Consider the following 19,059-nt stretch of genomic DNA (forward strand, 5'->3'; position numbering starts at 1 on the left):
GCCCCCACCCCGCGGCTCCAGCCCCGCTCCGTGCCCCGGAACAGCCACAATCCGCCCCAAAATCGCTGTCGTAAGAGCCGGCGGTGCTTGGCGGCGCTTTGCCGACACTCGGCGGCGCTTGGAGGCGGGCGGGGAGCGGCGTGGCCGGGCCGGGGCAGGTCCCGGGGCGGGTCCCGGTGCCGGGACAGGGTCGGGGCAGGATGAAGTTGACCACCCAGGCGTACTGCAAGATGGTCCTGCACGGCGCCAAGTACCCGCACTGCGCCGTGAACGGGCTGCTGGTGGCCGAGCGCCCGCCGGCCCCGCGCCCGCCGCAGCCCGCGCTGTTCGTGGATTGCATCCCGCTTTTCCACGGGACGCTGGCGCTCGCCCCCATGCTGGAAGTGGCCCTGACCCTGGTGAGGTGGTCCCGCAGCGGTAGGGCAGGTTTGGGGAGGAGTCCTGGGACGGAGGGATGGGGGCGATGGGGAGGCAATGGCCGAACTCCGGGTGTTTGCGCTTGGAATGCCTGGAGCTCCAGCATCGGAGGGATGTGGAGCTGCTGGAGCGAGTCCAGAGGAGGCCACGGAGATGCTCCGAGGGCTGGAGCCCCTCTGCTCTGTTTCCAGACTGGGTGAACTGGGGTTGTTTACCTGGAGAAGAGGAGACTCAAGGGAGACCCTAGAGCTCCTTCCAGTGCCTAAAGGGGCTCCAGGAGAGATGGAGAGGGACTTTGGACAAGGACCTGGAGGGACAGGACAAGGAGGAATGGAAGAGGCAGGATTAGATGCGATATTGGGAAGGAATCCTTCCCTGTGAGGGTGGTGAGGCCCTGGCACAGGTTGCCCAGAGAAGCTGTGGCTGCCCCATCCCTGGAAGTGTCCAAGGCCAGATTGGACGGGGCTTGGAGCAACCTGTGCTAGTGGAAGGTGTCCCTGCCTATGGCAGGGGGTGGAACTCAATCATCTTTAAGATCTCTTCCAACCCAAACCACTCCATGATTCCATGATTATGAGCAGGAGAAAATCCATCCCTTTTTAATATCTGTAAAACTTAACTAATTTCTGATTCCTCCAGACTCATTGGCTTTAATGTTCCCCTCGCTTTGTATGTCTTTTTCATCCAAAAGAAGATTTATTTGTAAATAAATTCAGGTATTTGTAACTAAATTCCAGTTATTTGTAACTAAATTCCAGTTATCTCCAGCTGAGATGATGCCATGGGAATGTTGACATCTTTTGAAGCCTGGAAATGATGAAATGCAGCCAGAGCAGCTGAGCCTGAGCCCTGACCATTCAGTTTTTCCATGAAACACACAAAATTTCTCATTTAAAATATATTTACAGCAGTGAAACAGTGTGGGAGGGGCACAGCACTGTGTGCTGCTGGTGTCATTGCTTTCTGAGTACGATTTTCCTCATGTTACTGCTTGGGAAAATGGAATAATCCTGTTTATAATTGCCTTAATGTGGGCAGGGCTTGATTTTTTTACCTTTTAGAGTAGCAGTAACTTGTTTTTCCTCTGTGAATGAGTAAGTGGAAGTTGCTAGCAAAGTGTAGAATAATGTATATAATAAAGTATGTGTAGACTTTTCATTAAATTAGGATTAAATGCCTTTCTACAAGATTTGTGGCAGTGAATTTTTGTAAGCTTTTGGCCTTCAGTGTATTTTTCTAGTGTAGATCTTGCTGCAGGATCAGATTATTAGGAAACAAATCTTGTTTCTTGTGACATCTGAAAGGTCTTGCCACATCTACAGCAAGAAAACTCTTCTGGAACCAAAGAAATGGCATCATTTTACTTACTTATTCTCAGTTTTTGATACAGAAAGGTAAAGATTGGGAATCCCTGGCATTTCCCACATCAATTAGGATTTGCTGTGTGGTTCACAGCCACGTTTGTTGCCTCCTGTGATCATTGGCAGCTTCAGAACAGAGGTTTGACAAGAGCCCAGGGTCCTTTGCTCCTCTTCTGGGTTTAAACAAAAGCAAAGATGTCAATAAACACTGTCAGAGCAGTTATGAAAATTGGATTTTATCGTGGTAAGGTTTGAAAGGAGGCACTTGATATCTTCTGTACGACCTAACGTGTGGTTACTGAATGAATCAGTGAGATCAGTGTGGTTAAAGTCACTGTTTGTAGCAAAACACCTCTGTTTCTAAAGGATTTGACAGGATTTAATGGGATCTGTTTCTCTTCCAGTTCAATTATTGCTGATTCTTGGTCAAGCCTGTGGCCTGCTCATACGTGGGAGGGTTTTCCAGAACCAGCCCCACGAGTTTCACCTCCTTGTCTCTGACCTGAGTCATCCCAGAATGTTGAATGGGAGCAGTAATGCTCAGATTTAATCTGAAAAGAGAGGATTCACTTCCAAGTGGGTTTGTCCACGTGGTGACTCCTGAAACGTACAAGGAATCAACAAAACCCATACAAATAAACAAACATGAAGCTGTGTCAGGCAGGGTTAGGTGGGATATCAGGGAAAGGTTCTTCCCCCAGAGGGTGGTGGGGCACTGAACAGGCTCCCCAGGACGGTGGTCACGGCCCCAAGGCTGACAGAGTTCAAGGAACGTTTGGACAATGCTCTCAGGGACATGGTAGCATTTTGGGGTGTCCTGTGCAAGGCCAGGAGTTGGATTTCATCCTTGAGGGTCCCTCCCAACTCAGTATATTCCGTGATTCCAGCAGGGCTGGAGGTTTGTAGCTCCGGAGACGTGCGTTTAATTTGCACTTTGGCACTTTGAGCTCCCTTTCGAGAGCAGAGTCATTAAGAAAAAGTGAATTAAGTTTCACGTGGGGTTTCTCTCTGTCTTTGAATTTCTCAGGTAATTGATGTGGTTTTGCAACCACATCTCAAAAGAAAAAAAAAATCAACCCAGAAACCAAGGAGCACTTCCCTCTCTCCCTCTGCCTGAAACAGCGCTCAGGTGGCAGCAGGTCCTCCTTCTTCTCCTCCTCCTGCTTCTCCCCCTCCTCTTCCTCTTTCTCCTCCTCTTCCTCTTCCCAGGGCTCTTCCAAACCCCCAGGCACCTGCAGCAAAGCAGAACACAGGTCCCTTTGGATTTTTACAGGATGGCAAGTTCCATATGGAAGCGAGATCCTGTTTGTCCCCAGTCACTTGCCCTTGGCTGAGCTGGACGTGACTAAAAATATCAGGAGCTAATTGATGCTGAGGAAACCTGTGGTGACAGTGCTTAGAGAGAGTTTGGAAATTGCAGCTGGAAACAGCTTTCATTCCTAAAAGATATTTTTTTCTTTTTTTTTTTTTTTTACACAGAAGTAATTTTTAATTGCTGGTTAGAGAACTGAGAACTTAAAATCATTCTCTCATTTCTTTTCTTTTTAAGACAGAACAAAAATGGATTTTAAACCAAGTTTTTTAATTTTTAAATTGATGGACCTTTTATTATTATTATTAGTAGTAGTTTTAGTGTCTGGCTTTGGGCTCTAATGCCAAGCTTTCAAGCCACTAACAATTAAAACCAGAGTCCTAAGCCCTCGAAATGGGTTTGTAACTGAAACAGCAGTTGGCCCTCAGCTCTAGCAGGGCTACACAGCCTCTTTTTTTTATCACTTAAATCCATGTCATCCTTTGGATTATTCACATGGCTGGTTTGTTTGTTTGTTTGTGCAGTCTAATACTATAATTATTGCTGAAAATGAGATTGATTTGACTTCCAGGATGCGACAGGTCAGTAGCAGATGTATTTTTGGACTCCATTTTAATAGAGCTGTGGAGGGTTTTTTGAGGCCGTGCTCTCCAGGGACTGCAAAGGAAAATTCGAGCTGTTCTCTCCACTTCTGTCTTTCAGGGCTCTGTATTCTGCTGACTTGATAGCCTCAATTCTGAGGAGAAACATCATATATAGAGAGAGATATTTTCAAAGCACGACAGACTCAGCAGGAGGAATTCAGGTCCAGTTTAAAACAGGAAGAAGAGCAGTGTTGAAACTCACTTGAAAAGAAACAACCAACAACAAAACTGATTCAAGTTTTGTACTTCTGTAAATCAAAAGTCGTATAAATTGTGTGCAAAAAAATACATATGTTTAAGCATTTACATACAGATGTTAAATTAGGAAGAACTCTCAAAGGAAAACATTCTTATCTCAAAAGCTTTCTTGTGACAGAGTGAGTTGAAAAAATGGGAAATGGGACAAATTTCAAGCTTTATTTTCTAATGAAGGCCAAAAATACTTGCATTTTAACCTAGAAATGTTACATTAGAAGTAAAATGCACAAGCTCTTTCTGAAATGACAGGGAAATCACACTTCCATGCTGTGAACATGCTCTGAAGTCTCTGTGTCAGGTGAACACCGACAGACAATCACCTCAACCATCAGTGGGTGAGACCCAAAATCCTCTCCCAGGCAGTGTTAAATAGTCCTGTCACTCGAATTTAGGCCAGGCTTTGACTGAGATCACTTCTTGCTCTTTTGCTCCATTTGGTTAATGTTTTCCATCATTCTCCAAATGCTCAATTGGGTTCCTCTGTTCCAGTTAAATCAGCCAAACTGTGCGTGAGCACACACATAAAGAGACATAAATATGTAGGTATTTAAAGATGTAGCAATGCTTCGTTGCTGTTTTATTTGCAGGACAGACACGTGAGATTTCCTTAATTCTGGAGAGTTTTTTCCTGATTTTTCCTGGGTTTAATTGTTCCCATTGCTTTTCCAGATTGACTCCTGGTGCAAGGAGAACAGCTACGTGATAGCTGGATATTACCAGGCAAACGAACGCGTGAAAGATGCCAGGTGTGTTGGTGCAATATTTCCTTCTGTTTGCTCTTTTAGGTTGTACTTTGGACTCTGCCAGCAAAAATCATCCACATAAATCAGGCGTGTTGATTAACTTTGACAACTGTCATCTGGTTCCACATTGTCTCCCTGGTGCTGGGGGATGTGGCCTTTGTTCAGGTGCAGAAACTCCAGGCTTTCCAGAATCCCTCCTCTTCGGTGGATACTATAAAAGGCCAGGCTTTGAACGACTGCCAGCCAGTTTAATTGCAGTTGTCAGGGAAATAGCCAAAATCTGTAGCGTGTTTACTTGTGCAGTACAGATCTTGTAAACTCTGAGTATCTTATGGAAAGTCAGAAGTGACCTAATTCTTTCTAAACTACTTAATTATCTCTGAGTTTTATTGAAGCCATTTTTTATGTGGAAAGGGATGTTCTTGAAGTGGAAGATGATGTCAGTGGCACAGTGATATCTCTTATTTATCACTTATTTTCCCCAGGTTTAGTAATTTGTTTCCCTGCTGGCTGACTCAGAGTACCCAATAAGCAGTAAAGGACCTTCCTGTGAAGCCACAATTTAGTTTCAGATCTGCGTATCACGTGTTTTCCCCTCTGTCTATTAGACAACTGAGAGTGCATCATACTTACATTTAAAATAAATAAGAACAGCTTGTTTAAAGTATCATGCCATGTTCCCTGGAAGTGTTCAAGACCAGGTTGGATGGGGCTTGGAACAACCTGATCTACTGGAAGGTGTCCCTGCCCATGGCAGGAACTGGATGATCTTTAAGATCTTTTCCAACCCAAACCATCCCGTGATTCTCTGATTCCAGTTATTTGTTAATGTATATTCAGACTCAAGTGTGTTTTTTAAGTAACACTTGTGACTTCTAAGGTATCTAACAGGGATAAAGGCATTATTAGTCCTTTCCTTACAAGGGAAATAACTGCTGGAGACATTTTTAAGGGGAAGATACAGTTTGTTCTATTTGAGGTTTGAGCAAATGTCACAGGCTTGATGTTTTTTTTAAACTCCGGTTTAATTTCTGAATGTAACTGGCACCACATAGAGATTGTCACTGGCACCACTGGAACCACATAGAGATTGTCATCTTTGAATCATGCTGAAGGTTTTAAAAGATCTTTTTAAAAGATTATCTGATTTTGGTAGAACAACTGGACAGTGAGTTCAAGTGCAGACTGGGGAGAAAACTCAGTGTTCTTTTTTAAATGGCTGCCAGGGCAGAGCTGGGTGCAGTGTTTGGTCTGGTGGAAGAAGGTAGGAGGCCACAAAACATTGATTCCATGTCATCAGTGGACAATTTGCCATTCCAAACCTGTTGCCTGAGCACAGCTGAGATCTGGACCATGTGCTGCAGAGGGGAGCTGGGCATTTCTTGGCCTCCTTCTATCAGCTGTAGCATCAGCTCTCTATCTTGTTCCTGTTTGTTAGCACGCTGTGACCTTCTCACATCTCTTTGAGCCCGTTTCCTGCTGGTTTCAGCTGGGCTGTCATGGCTCACATAACTCAGTTCCTTTTCCTTTCTGTTGCAGCCCAAACCAGGTTGCGGAGAAAGTGGCCTCCAGGATTGCCGAGGGCTTCACGGACACGGCGCTCATCATGGTGAATCACTTCATTCCCCCTCACCCTCTCTTTATTGTATCCTGACTGTGGTGTTGGACCAGCCATGGAAATACTGGGTTTTGAGTCCTTTAATAAGTAATTAATTTTCTCTTCCCCTCCAAATGCTCTGGGGAAGAGATGCAGTGACCTGTAGCCAGTGAAGTTCAAAGTCTGCAGAGAGACTGTGGTGAGCTCTCTGCCACCTCAGAGGAACTGGAGGCCTGCTCTGCATGTTCAGGCAGCACATTCATGGCTTCAACACCCCTTCTGCAGCATAAATTCTTGTCTTTAATGTCACACTCGGGGCTTTGTCTCCTTGCTGCAGTGGCAAAGGATTTTGGCAGCTTAAATTTGGCTATGTGAAGGCAGAACAGTGGATGAGTGTAAGGTGCCCTGTTTTTACAAACTGACTTTGGGTTTTATTTCATCTCTTGGGATGCTGAGGAGGAGACTGAGGGGGTGTTTTTGTGTCACACACCAGGTTGACAACACCAAGTTCACGATGGAGTGTGTGGAGCCTGCCATCCACGTGTACGAGCTGCACGAGAACAAGTGGAGGTGCAAGGACCCGCACATGTGAGTAAACTTGGAGTTCAGTGGCATTTGGGTAGTGAGGGGAAACAGGTTGTCTGGGTGATGGCAAAATTTTATGGATGAGTGACACTGTGGATGTAGCTGACAGTGATTTTAAAGGTGTTTCTTGCTGTAGTGAGAGAGAAGAGCTGGTTCCTGTAGCCAGGCCGTGACCATTCTGCAGTGCGTGGCTTAATTTCCAGAGTGGAGGAGGTGGTGGAGATTTCCTTTGTGATTCCTATTTATCCCTGGCTGTTTTACATCCTAGTGATTTTTGTGAAGACTGGACTGAAGCCCAGAGAATCGCTGCCTCTCTCTTAGACAGCAAGTCCTACGAGACACTGGTGGATTTTGACAATCACCTGGATGACATCCGGAACGACTGGACAAACCCGGAGATCAACAAAGCTGTCCTGCACCTGTGTTAGAGGGGCTCCTACTGACTAATCCACGGGCATTCCCACTATGTACTGAAGAGAGAAAAATGCTATTTTTGAATGTAAATAGAATAATATTCAGTACCTTGTGTGGAAAGCTGACTGATTAAAGGGGAGGGGCACGTCACGTGGCGCAGTGATGTGTCCGTAAGCCATTGAATCTTTTTTGTGAGATTCCTTGGAAGAGATGCCAGCTGTCAGTTCCAGCTGTCCTCATGGACACCATCCCACTTGTAGTGAATGTTGCTGTTCCTTCGAAACCAGGACTGCTTCTGCTTGGCCCCACTGTCCGTGTGACAAAGTTTTGACTAAGCTTTTCTAATCTTTAGAGAGGTTACTTTTTAATGATTTATGGAAATACCTTTCCAAAAAAAATCGATGCTGTCCTCAGATGAGAGATTTTTAAGGGCAAAGACATAAAATGTAAGGTGAACGGTTTCTTCTGGCCTGGTTTGGAATTGTAATTCTGTTGGCACAGTAAAATGCAAACTGCTGAGGATGTTCCATGCTCATGTGTCACCTGTTTTGCAGTGCTTTAGCATGACACAGCTACAGAGAGTATTTTAAAGGAATATTCCCAAATAATATGGTGATTCCTGCTCTCCCTGGGCTTGACAACCAGTTATTGCTTGAACATGTTAAACACAAAGTAAATGATTTATAAAAAGCACTGGAAGCATACTAATGAGTTTGAATCTACATTTTCAGTCTACAAGAATGAAATACCTTATGAATTTTTTGCATTTTGGGGGTATTTATCAGCAGATCTGATTTTCCACTGATTCACACGGTGCATATTTCAATAGGTCCAAAATATATCCCTCTGATATGAAGGCAAGCAAATGGAATCCAAGGAGCCTGGATACAGTGTAGTTCAGCTTCTGCCTTGTCTTTCTCATTAATATTTATTTCCAAGAAGAAGTTTACTGGACAATGAGGCTTTGTATCACACTAGAACAGCTCTTTGTAAGCCTTGTTGCCTCACTCCTCGTGGTTGTTTGCTCAACTGTAGTTAAGCATAGTCTCAATCCTCTGGATTTCCTTCTACTCCTACCCAAAAATGTGTTTACAAGAAAGATCCAAATGTCACCAAATGGTCCACTTCTCTCCAAGCTCCTGCTTTTTCCTTAGTGTTAGAATCACAGGATGGTTTGAGTTGGAAGGGACCTTAAAGATCATATTTCACCCCCTTGCCATGGGCAGAGACAGCTTTCACTAGACCATGTTGCTCCAAGCCCCATCCAACCTGATCTTATTTTAAAACACTGAGAATGGGATTGCCAAAACCTCTTGATCTGCCTCAGCTTCAGGTTCAGTAAGCACAAGTTTTACTCTTGGTCCTGGGGTAAGGCTAAAATGCTATTTGCAGCAGGGAATAGAACAGGATGCCTCCAGTCAGGTCCTGCTGAGGAGTTCCCTCCAGGTCAGATTCCACTGAGGCAGGAGGTGAGACTGGAGGTTCAGGGAAGAGAGGAAGGTTTGATTTATCTCCCTGCTCTGCACTAGACAGGTGTGATTACAAAAGAGATTGGCATGTAGTCAATAACCTTTCCTACGTGTGAGTCAGGCTTGCAGGAGAGGAAAATGTTTTCACTTGTTGAATGAAAACATCTATTTAGCTCACAAACAATGCTATCAACATGTTCCAGTGGCTGTTTCGCTACACATCTATACGAAAAGATATCCTGGGAGCAGGCTCTGCAAACCACCCAGGCTGCAGGAACAGGGCTGCTGTTGTACTTTGTACAAACACCTCATGAAATCCAAGAGGCAGATGTTATCTTTGCAAGATTCCTTGTGTGGGGTTGTCAATAGGAACTGGTGTGTCTGCAGAGCCACTGGAAATGTATTTCATGTTGTTTGTAACAGGATATCATAATGAAGCTTTGATCATACATATGCTAATTCAGGCTAATCTTCCCATCCTCCCCTCTCATCCCCCTAAGACAAGGCAAACTGTGTCTCCTCATTCCCTGTGACTAACCATTGGGACACACTGCTGCAAGGGGAGCAGCTTTTATTGCTTTGCCTTCCCCTTTTTTTATCTTCTGTTTGCTCTCAAATGAGGATCTCCGAGTGTTTTGCCACCAGCAGAGCCCAGGCTGGCTTTGAGCAGAGGACAAGGGCTGCGCTGCAGGTGTGATCTCACCTGGCCTATTTGCATTGAAGGCTGGACAAAAGGCAGCAATTCCATAAATCCAGGCAGCCACCGTGGCTTTGTGAAAGAATGAGGAAGCTGCAGGTGTCAGGGAAGGCAGTGTTCCCCTTTCCTGCCGATGCACCAGGAGCAAATGCTGGTTTCCTGGCCAGCTGATAGTTGGATTCATCGCAGGAATTTAAGGTAACTCCTTTTTAAAACTTTAGGGGGAAGAAATCTTGGGAAAGGCATCTCTGTTGCTGGAGGCCTTGTGATAGCTAGAAAGACAGTACTGGGAATAGGTGTCCTACTCGTTTTTGGTTTGTCAGCAATTAATGACACGCAGGATTATTTTTTTTTCTCCCTTATTCGCGAAAATTTGGAAACTTGGCATTTGCCTGCTCAGGTGTTTAACTCCCAGCTCTTTACCTCATCCATACGACCTGAAGGACTTGGAAATCAGAGAATCACAGAACAGTTTGGGTTGGAAGGGACCTTAAATCTCATCTCATTCCACCCCCTGCCACTATCCCCAACCTGGGCTAGTGGACACCTTCCACTATCCCAGGTTGCTCCAAGCCCTGTTCAGCCTTGCCTTGGGCACTTCCAGGGATGGGGCAGTCACAACTTCTCTGGGCAACCTGTGCCAGGGCCTCACCCCCCTCACAGGGAACAATTTGTCCCTAATATCCCACCCAACCCTGCCTTCTGGCAGTGGGAAGCCACTGCCCCTTGTCCTGTCCCTCCAGGTCCTTGTCCAAAGTCCCTCTCCAGCTCTCTTGCAGCCCCTTTAGGCACTGGAAGGGGTTTAAGGTCTCCCTGCATCCTTCTCTTCCCCAGGCTGAACACCCCCAGCTGTCTCAGCCTGTGGGATTCTTTTTTCCCACTCTCAACCTCAGTATTTCAAAACAGTGACAAACACCCCCCCCAAGCAGATGGGTGACAAGAGCAATGGGGTGTTGGATCAGTTGTTTTTGGGGTGCTCACAAGTGAGGTTGTTCCTGGTGCCATTTGCCCTCTGAGTTCATCACTCTGTGTGTATATGAGAATTCTGGGAGGTTTTTTCTCCATCCAGCAAGTAAAGCAGCCTGCCACTGGCATTTTCCCTCTTCCCATCTGTCGGCAGAGCTGCTCATGGGATATTCCCTCCCTGTGCCAGCATGAAAGCAAGCAAAGACCTCCCACATAACCTACCTCAGCTCATTAGAGCTGACCTGGGTGCAGGGAGAAGCTGGGAGGAGCCAGAACCCCTTCATCTGGCACAGCTGGTGCCGGGAGCAGACAGATGTGCAGAGCCCACCCCCAAGAATTCCTTATGCAAGCGGCAGAGCTGCGAGGAGAGGTGACAGTGACGGATGCAGGAAGCAATCCCGGGTCTCTCTGCTCCCTGGCTCCAGGCCTAATCGCTGCACTCTGCGACCAGGAAAGTGTCTGGAGATGCCGAGTGGAGGGCACTGCTCGGAGAGCGCAGGATGCTAATGGAGGAGGCTCTTAGTGGGGTGGGCTTGTGGTTGAGTGCAGCTTGGAAAATGGCCTCGAGGGGAAGTGTGCTCAATTTGCGAGCTGTGCTTCTCGTTTGGGCTTAATTCAGCTCCTGGAGTGGAGCAGGGAGCGAGCTGGTCCATATTGGGCTGGTCCAGGCTGGGCAGGCAACTTCCCTCACATCCTGCCCTGGCTCTGCTTCTCCCATCTGGAGTTAAACACCTCAACACCTCACCCTCCTGCACCACAAACCCTTCTTTACTCTCCCCACCGCCCCGAACCAGCCCTCCCGCCGCCGGCAGCAATTTCTCTGTGCCCAAGTATCCTCTGAGGACTTTATCGATTTATCTTTTTTTTCCACTGTCGCTTTTAGACCACATTTTTCACCCAGCCTTCTCATCCGAAAGTACACCCCAGCTGCATCCCTTCCTCTGGTTTCCAGCCATCGCCCTGCGAAAGGCGGCGGAGGCAGATTCGGAGAGGATGGAGGCAGAGGGCTGGCAGGGGTCCCGTGGGGACAGCGTGGCCAGCTTGGCACTCCACAGTCTGCCGGAGCTGTGATGAGGGAATCAGGGAATTCTGCTCTTAAAATTACCTGGTAGGTGGGCTGGGGGCAGTGGGTGACTCTGTGAGTGGTTCCAGGCAGCGCCGCTCCGGCTGCAGCGTGGCAGCACTTTGGCTGGATGCGGGCAGGAGCCGTGCCAGGCATGTCCCGCTCAGCGCAGCACCAGCCCACCAGGCCCAGGGAAACGGCACAGCCCTTCCTAGAAATGCGCCCTGGAGCTTAAAAGATGGACCTAATTGAAAAAAATGTATTGAGGTTGTAGCGGGGGATAAAAGGGAAAGCTGGGCTGAGATTAACCTGGAGCTCTGCGAGCCAGGGAGCACAGCAGCCGTGGCCAGGTCCTTAAGCCAATTCCCGGCCGTGGCCTCCCTGCTGAATCCATGCCGGCAGGGAGGTCGTTTGTCCTGGATGCAGGAGAGCCCGGCACGCTCTGGTTTTGTGCATCAGGTACGTGCTGATTTTCACCTTTGCTTCCAACCCCCCCATCACAGCAGCTCCCGCCTCGCTCGTGCCACATCCCGGATTTTCTTCAGGGGTGTTTTCTGCCTGCTCGGTTCCTGCTCGGTCTGCTGGTCCTGCCAAGAGGCTGTGCTTGGGGAATGCTGGAGCTGCTCCAGTTTCCCCGGAGTCTGCATCCTCAGCTGCTTCCTGGTGACATCCTCCTCCCTTCCCATGCCTGGCATCCCCTCTGGGTACCACTCGCCAGCCCTGGATCACTGCAGGGCTCCGGGAGGGAGTTCCTTTTCCCCTCCCAGCACTTGCTGCCTTGTTGCCTCTTCCAGCTCCAGCAAGTCCCATGCAGTGGCCCTTCAGCCCCTTTCTGGGGCAATCCCTGAGCCAGGCTGGGATCTGCCCTTTCCCCTGCTTGGGCCAGAAGGGATGGGGGCAGAAGGGGGGCCAGGTGGTGTCGTAGCTCTGTTAGCACAGAGCCAGGGTGACGTGTCACCTGCGTTAGCAGACCCTGGGACTCCATGACCCAGAAAGCTCCTTCATCCCCCTCCCTCCCTGCTAAAACGAGCCCAGCTGGTGTTTGCAGGAGCAGCTCCTTGAAGGGAGCAGGCAGAGCTGCTCTGGGTTCTCCAGCCAAAGCTTTTCTTGTGGCCGGTGTTTGCAAAACACATTCACTTCCCTGCGGTTCCCCTGGCGCCTGGGAAGCCATCAGCTCACCCTGTCCTTCACCTGAAGGGAAGTTCAGAGACTGCCCTCCATCCTCCCCCCATCAGTGCCTCAGCCCCCTCCATCCTCTCCTGCACCAGGGCAGGATGGAGTTGGTGGGTTGGGGAGCACCGAGCCTGGGGAGAGGAGCAGCTCAGCTGCCAAAGGGCCACGGCCAGGACTGGAAACCAGTGACTGACCACATCAGAGGACAGCTCAGCTGGTTGCCTGGGCTGGAGGTTCAAGTGTTCCCCCAGAGAGTGAAGGTGGCTCCAATACCCACCCACCAAGGGAGCTGTTTGAGCCCACGCTCTTCCTCCCCCTGCCTGGCTGACTCTTGGTGGGGTTTGGCCAGTTGCCCTGACATGATGCTCAGCAAGTTACAGCTCAGCCCTGGGCTGTGATAGCAATCAGGAACTCCTGGGAGGGATGTAGATTGGAGACAAGGCTGTGTGGGGGTCTCACAGTGACCCTAGAAAGGGGTGTTGGGCCCACTGGGATGCTCCAGTGCTTGGAACTCAGATCTCCCTAACACTGGTCACCCAGCAGTGATGAGGGCTCCACACCAGAGAGGTTCCAGTCCATTCCCAACCACCTCGAGGTGGCCAACCCCCACCTTCTCTTTCCCAGCCCTAGGGAGGACAGTAAGGGGTGTTTGAGCTGTGTTTGTGCCTATCAGGACACCACAGCAGCTGGAGCAGTGCTGCACCCGCAGAGCAAACCACAGGTATTTTAGCAGGCTGGTGTTTATGTTTCCCTTCCCTGCTGCAGCAAACCATCACTTTCTGCCAGCTTTTGAGCAACAACTGCTGCCCCAGGCCAGGCTAATTCCAGCCCTCATGGGTTTGGGGCTGTTCATTCTCACCCAGTAGCAGCAAACAGGTAGTTTTGGAGAGAGGAATCAAAATAGCTAAATGCAGAGGAGGGATTTCTGCTGCTTAGACTGGATTTGTGCTGCCAGTGAGGGGTCCCTGGGTCAGGTTTATCAGGCTCTGGCTCAGAACTTGGACTTTGCAGCTGAACAGGCAAAAAAACCCCACATGAACCAGTTAGTTTGTTTGTTTTCTTGGGCAAAACCAGAGCTCTGGGTTGCAAACACCCCTGCCCTGACCTCTGTGCCCAGGACTGTGCCTACAGCTGGGGCTGTAGCCTTTCCCCCGTTCCATCCTCCCCTCTCCTGAGCTTAGAGCTTTCCAATAACTCAGTTATTTGACAAATCAGAGGAGTCAGGTCGGGGAGGAAATCAGCCCTTTCCATAGTTGTGATTTTCATCAGACATGGCAGGACCAAACCAGCAGAAAGCGGAGAAGAACCACCCGTTTCCCCTCCCTACTCCTCTTAATGCCCATCCCAGCCAGGCTTGGTCTCGTGGTAGGGCTCTGATCTCGCCAGAGACCTCCCAAGCTCCTGGGATGGGTTCTCTCCGATCCCTGGGTGAAGTTCAAAGCTTTCCCTCCCTTCCCTGCCCCTGCTGCCGCGGGGTGTTTAATGTGCGGCCAGAGTTCCCTGCTCGCCGGCGCCCCGCGTTTGAACCGCTGCTTTTCAGCTCTGTCTGAAAAGGAGTCGGCGCGGGGCCTCTCCTCTTAATTGCAGAGGAGGTGAACATGGAAAAGCCTCAGGCTGTTGCTAATGCAGGCGAAGGAGGCTGCTCCAGAGGCAGAGCCTTCTCCCAGGCGTCCTCCCAGCGGGGTGGTACCCGACCCGGAGCTCTCATCCTGGGCATGGTGAGAAACCCACTGCCTGGTGCTGTTCCCACTTCTAGGCTGGTTCTTGGAGTGACAGGTCAGATGGAAAGGGGAAAAGATCCTTTATGGAAGCTGGGGAAGGAGAAGATGCTCCCAGAGGCTGATGTCTCTAGACATCAGGACTTCAGGGATGGCGATGGGTCCTGCCAGAGCTGGGTGTGGACCCTCATACCAAACTGGCACTTGCTTTTCCAGGCACTCGGTGGCCCCTCTGGCTGCTTGTCGGGATGCTCAGTGCCCGGGGGCTTTGGCTGCAGGCGAGGGCACTCCTTCCTCTCTCTGTCGGCTCCGGACTGGATTGTGCAGCGGGGTGAGAGTAAAGCAGCATTTCCTCATCACCCAAGGGCTTTGCTGGGCTTGGATGGGGCTGGAGTGGGGGATGGATGGGAGGAGCCCGGACTCTGCTAACCTGATTAACCAGGTTAGAAACCAACCTTGCAAAACCCCAAAGCCGGCTCTCGCTACAACCTCTTCCCGCGCTCCCAGGGCACAGCTGGTCCTGAGGGGAATCCCCTCCCAGCCTCCTGCATCCGAGAGCAGCCAGGGGAGGTGGGATGCAATGGTGGGCATTGTGCCTCTGGCTCCCAGGACCGGGTAAGTTCCATCCCCTCGGAGCACCGCCGCGCCTTCGGTCCCATTCCCCCTTCCCGGTCCTCCCTGGCCCCACAGGCAGCTTGAGCATCCCCCTCCTCCTGGGCACTTCATCCCCCATTCCAGTGACGCCTGTGATGAGTGTCTGGGGGTTTTTGGAGCGTGAACTCGTCGGGATGCAAATATTCCTTGGCCTGGTGCTGGCACACGGGAGTGAAGTTGAAGCCTCAGCAGCAACCACCAGAAATCCTGCTGGAATGCTGGCAGGGGGAATTTCTCTACCCAAACCACCAGTGGTGTTGGAGCTTGGCCACAGGGATAAGAGCCAGCAGTGGTGGGGAGGGGGCTGCTGTGTCCTGTGAAGGTTTGGCCACTGGGATCTGATCTCACAGGATCAGATTCTAGAGTATATCCCACCCCATGCTGGGAGTCCGGGTGTCCCCAGCGTGACTCTCCTCTGGCCTTGAGTGGTGTGAGCAACCAGTAGGTGCCCAAAACCACAGGACTTGACTCAAAACAGGTTTCTTGATATTTGGAAGCCTCCAGGATAGCTGCAAAGTAGGAGGCATGGGGAGCACTCCATTCCCTGCACCCTGTCTCAGCTCATGAAAATGCAGAATTAAAATCAGCAATAGCAAGTTTCCACTTCCCCTTGTTGGCTGCTGCCGACCCCCCTCAGGGCTGCTTGGAAAGGCAAACTAAAGCCATGCTGGAGGTCAGGCAGAGGGAGCAGAGGGTTTGTTTGGTTCTCTGCAGGGCCCAGAGTTTGGAAGAGCCAAAAATGAGTCACTGACCCTCATCCCAATAAGCTTTTCCCAGCAGCTGTGGGCAGGAGGGATGCAGATTTCCCAGTAAAGGCATTTTTTCCTAGAATAACTTTCAGCATCTTAAAAAAAGTGATGTCTCGCAATGGGAATCATCCATTCAAAAGCTCTTGGGGCATCAGGGATGCCCAAGAGGAGCAGGATGATGTGCATTCCCTCAGTGCTTCCCAGCAGCTGCTCTGGCTCAGCCCAAGGGAGGCAGTCCCAGGAGGATTCCTCTATTTCCTGTGCGTGGGCTTGGGGTTTTCTCTGCAAGAACCAAAGAAATAACAAGACCTTATTCCACCTGCTCACGGCCTTCTCACCTCCAAATATTTGCACCCCAGGAGTGGAGAGGCTGGGATGGGACCCTCCTACCTGGCAACAGGCTCCCTCTCCACCCTCCCAAAAAGTTCTTACTAAACTCATCGGATGAGATTGAGTCACTGAAGTGCCGTGACATCACTCGTGGTTTCTGAGACGGAGCAGCCGCACTTCCTGTTGTGCCTGGGCTCCTATAGATACAGACACGCACGGATAGATGTGAGCTTTTAGCCAGCAATCAAGTTCCCTCTCCTTCCTCCTTCCCAGCATCTCTCCCCTCAACCTTCTCCTTTCTTTTCCAGCTCCAGCAGCAAGGACTGGCGGCGGAGCTGGAGAGCTGGATCCCGCTGAGAGGATGAAAACATGGGGCTCAAGTTATCCTGCCTGAAAGGTAAGTCTGGGGGGGGAATGTTGGGGTGTCTCCTGCTCTGTGAAGGCATCTGGGGGATGGTTGTACATGGAAGAGTTTTAGGTGGGGGCGGGATTGGTGGGGTTTGGGATCTTGGTGCTATTTATGAAGTCCCACGGGTGACCTGTTGCGCTTGCACCACCCTGGAGATGATTTTCCCAGCCCTATCAAAATATAAAAGTCCAGTCCTTTGCTTGTCCTGCATCCTCTGCTCTGGAGAATCCATGGGTTAATAGCATTGCTCAATAAATAGGTGGGTTTTCTTTTGAGATAGGAAAGGGCCTTCAGAAGCATGGATGGGCTGCTCAGGGATGCATGGATGGAATGCCTGGGGTCAGGCCACAGGCCTGGGGTCCCAGCTCCTGACCTCCAGACCGACCCCGAGCATCCTTCGCTGCTCCACTCTCCCCAGGGATAATCCAACCCATGATTTTTCCCCCCCAGCTTTAATTTTCTTAATGGATTTAGGCTGGGAATGGCGTCATGGATGTCTGCACAGGGTGAAAGTGGGAGCTTTTAATGCTCCTGGCCTGGCAGGGCGAAGGCTGGATATCGCATCTCCCATTAGCTCTGCATCCCAGTGGCCCGTATTAATCATCCTTGAGGTTCTTAGGGATGGGAGTTAATGAGTATCCCTCTCTAAGATGCAGGGCTGCCTCTTCCCTGGCTTCTCTCAAGCCTAAATTCTGTGAGATGCTGGTTGAGATGGGCACAGAGTTGGATGCATCACCCAAAAATGAGCACTGCCCCCTCCCCGCATCAGGGATGCTGGAGGAGGGGTGTGTGGTCTAGGGAATTTGGGGGTCCCACAAGCCCCCCCTCAGCCCAACATGGGGTGACTGAAGAGGGGAAGCAGGCAGCCAGGGAATCCCCACTCTGCCTCAAATCCAGGACAGAGCTCCAAAATATCCCCCTGTGCCTCCAGACCCCTCCGACGAGCTTGGAGTCTACAATAAAAGAAAAGACCCTCCTGCTTTTCCAGCTCCCTTACATAAGGCAGGGCTTTATCCTTAATTAAAAAGAGATTAAAAATATCAGTGTCTGTCCCCTCCGGGCATTTTCCTGCTTGGGAAGAGCTGAAACCTCCCTGGATGCCGCCTGTGCCGTGCGGGGCTTTTCTGCTGATTAAAAAAGCAGATTAAAGCGATCTTCTCCCTGGAGGGGGGTGGGCAGGCGACCGGGGGGGGGATCCGCCTCTGTGAAACACCCCAAAATCCAAGTGGGAAGGAGGTGTGAGGTGGGGGTGCCTGTGGATTCTCGGGTGTCTCGTGCGGGGCTGACACAGAGGAGGGTGGGGAGGTGGGGGATGCTGCAGTGCCGTGCCTGATCACCTCCTACTGCCCCTGCTTTATCCCCCCAAATTCCACAGGCTTGAAGACGTGCGTGAGCAGCGGGAACGGCAGCGACCGGCCCCCGACGGCGTCCTCGGGGGAGAAGCACCTGCACGTGCCCTCCATCATCGTCACGCCGCCCACACCCACGGGGACCATCCTGTCCCGAGAGGGGCGGAGGGCGGGGGGGCCGCATCCGTGCAGCCAGTGCTGAGTGGGGACAGGGGGGACACCATCCCGGCGGGATGTGTCCCCGCTCCGCTGGGATGGAGCTGCAGCCTCCAGGATGCGACTCAGCCGGATCCAGCACCCCGGGAGCTCCGCAGGGACACACGTGGCACCCACACGGGTGGGTTTGGACAACAGTGACTGGTTTTTCTCCCTTTTCCTAACAGCACTGTGGAGGGGGTGGCACTGCGTGGATCCCCCTGCTGAATAAAACCCCTGGGGCTCTGCCCCCCCCCCCCAGTTTGGCACCGGTTTGGCTGTGGGTGGTCTGTCCCCCAAAAACAACCTGTCACCACCACCCTGGAGCTGCCTTTGTGCCGACGGGTGGCCAAAAGTGGGACCCCCACCTCCCCACACAGACTGAAGAATCAAACAGCACCAGGAAAATGAACTCGGTGTCACCCGCATCCCGCCGGATCAGCCGCATCCCGGGAGGGAGCCGGGGGCGATACTTCCCGGGGAGCGGCGGCACCCGGAGCCGGCGGGAGAGGCGGGAGTGTGAAAGCAGATGGAAATTTAATTTTTTAATGACAGCAGCAGATGGCAAAAGACACGCGAGGGGAGGCGCAGCGTGGGGGGGACGCTCACGGAGCGCCCGGCACAGCTCAGCACGTGCCGGCGGCACCGCGGGGGCTGCGCCGGGAACGGGGGGCTGCGGGACCCTCCTCGTGCCGCCCATGTGGGGGGTGGTCTGGAGGTCCCCAAGGCTTGGCTCCCAGCCCAGCCTGGGGGCACCTTCGGGGCAACGCTCATCCCAAGGATTGGGGTCGCTCCATGGGTGGTCCCGAGGCTGAGACCGAGGTAGTTTGGGAGGGGGATTGGAGAGAGGTGGATTCATCTGGGGGGTTGTTTCCATGGGGATCTGCAAGCCAAGATGCAGCCTCCCCAAATTCATCCAGAAGCTGCCTGGCTGGGCTGGGTGTAGGCGGGTGAAG

At 51.1% G+C, this 19,059-nt stretch overlaps 1 protein-coding gene and 1 long non-coding RNA gene across 6 annotated transcripts; both read left to right on the plus strand.

Annotated features, from left to right (window-relative positions):
- Positions 1-95: 95 nt before the first annotated feature.
- Positions 96-8,035, plus strand: EMC8 (ER membrane protein complex subunit 8). The gene is made up of 5 exons (XM_064670989.1): positions 96-398; positions 4,662-4,738; positions 6,275-6,344; positions 6,826-6,920; positions 7,186-8,035. Exons 1-5 carry the CDS (start codon positions 201-203, stop codon positions 7,343-7,345), a joined length of 600 nt encoding a protein of 199 aa, XP_064527059.1. The 5' UTR covers positions 96-200; the 3' UTR covers positions 7,346-8,035.
- A 1,461-nt stretch (positions 8,036-9,496) lies between these two features.
- Positions 9,497-18,360, plus strand: LOC135422043 (uncharacterized). Of its 5 annotated transcripts, none has more exons than XR_010434301.1 (3): positions 9,497-9,695; positions 16,459-16,547; positions 17,935-18,360. It is a non-coding gene; the product is annotated as an uncharacterized LOC135422043 (long non-coding RNA). The 5 variants fall into 5 exon arrangements; XR_010434302.1 differs by lacking the exon at positions 9,497-9,695 and adding an exon at positions 11,678-11,985; XR_010434298.1 differs by lacking the exon at positions 9,497-9,695 and adding an exon at positions 14,018-14,417.
- Positions 18,361-19,059: the final 699 nt, after the last annotated feature.

The sequence above is a fragment of the Pseudopipra pipra genome, chromosome 14 (genome assembly GCF_036250125.1).
Source record: "Pseudopipra pipra isolate bDixPip1 chromosome 14, bDixPip1.hap1, whole genome shotgun sequence".
NCBI classification, from domain to species: domain Eukaryota; kingdom Metazoa; phylum Chordata; class Aves; order Passeriformes; family Pipridae; genus Pseudopipra; species Pseudopipra pipra.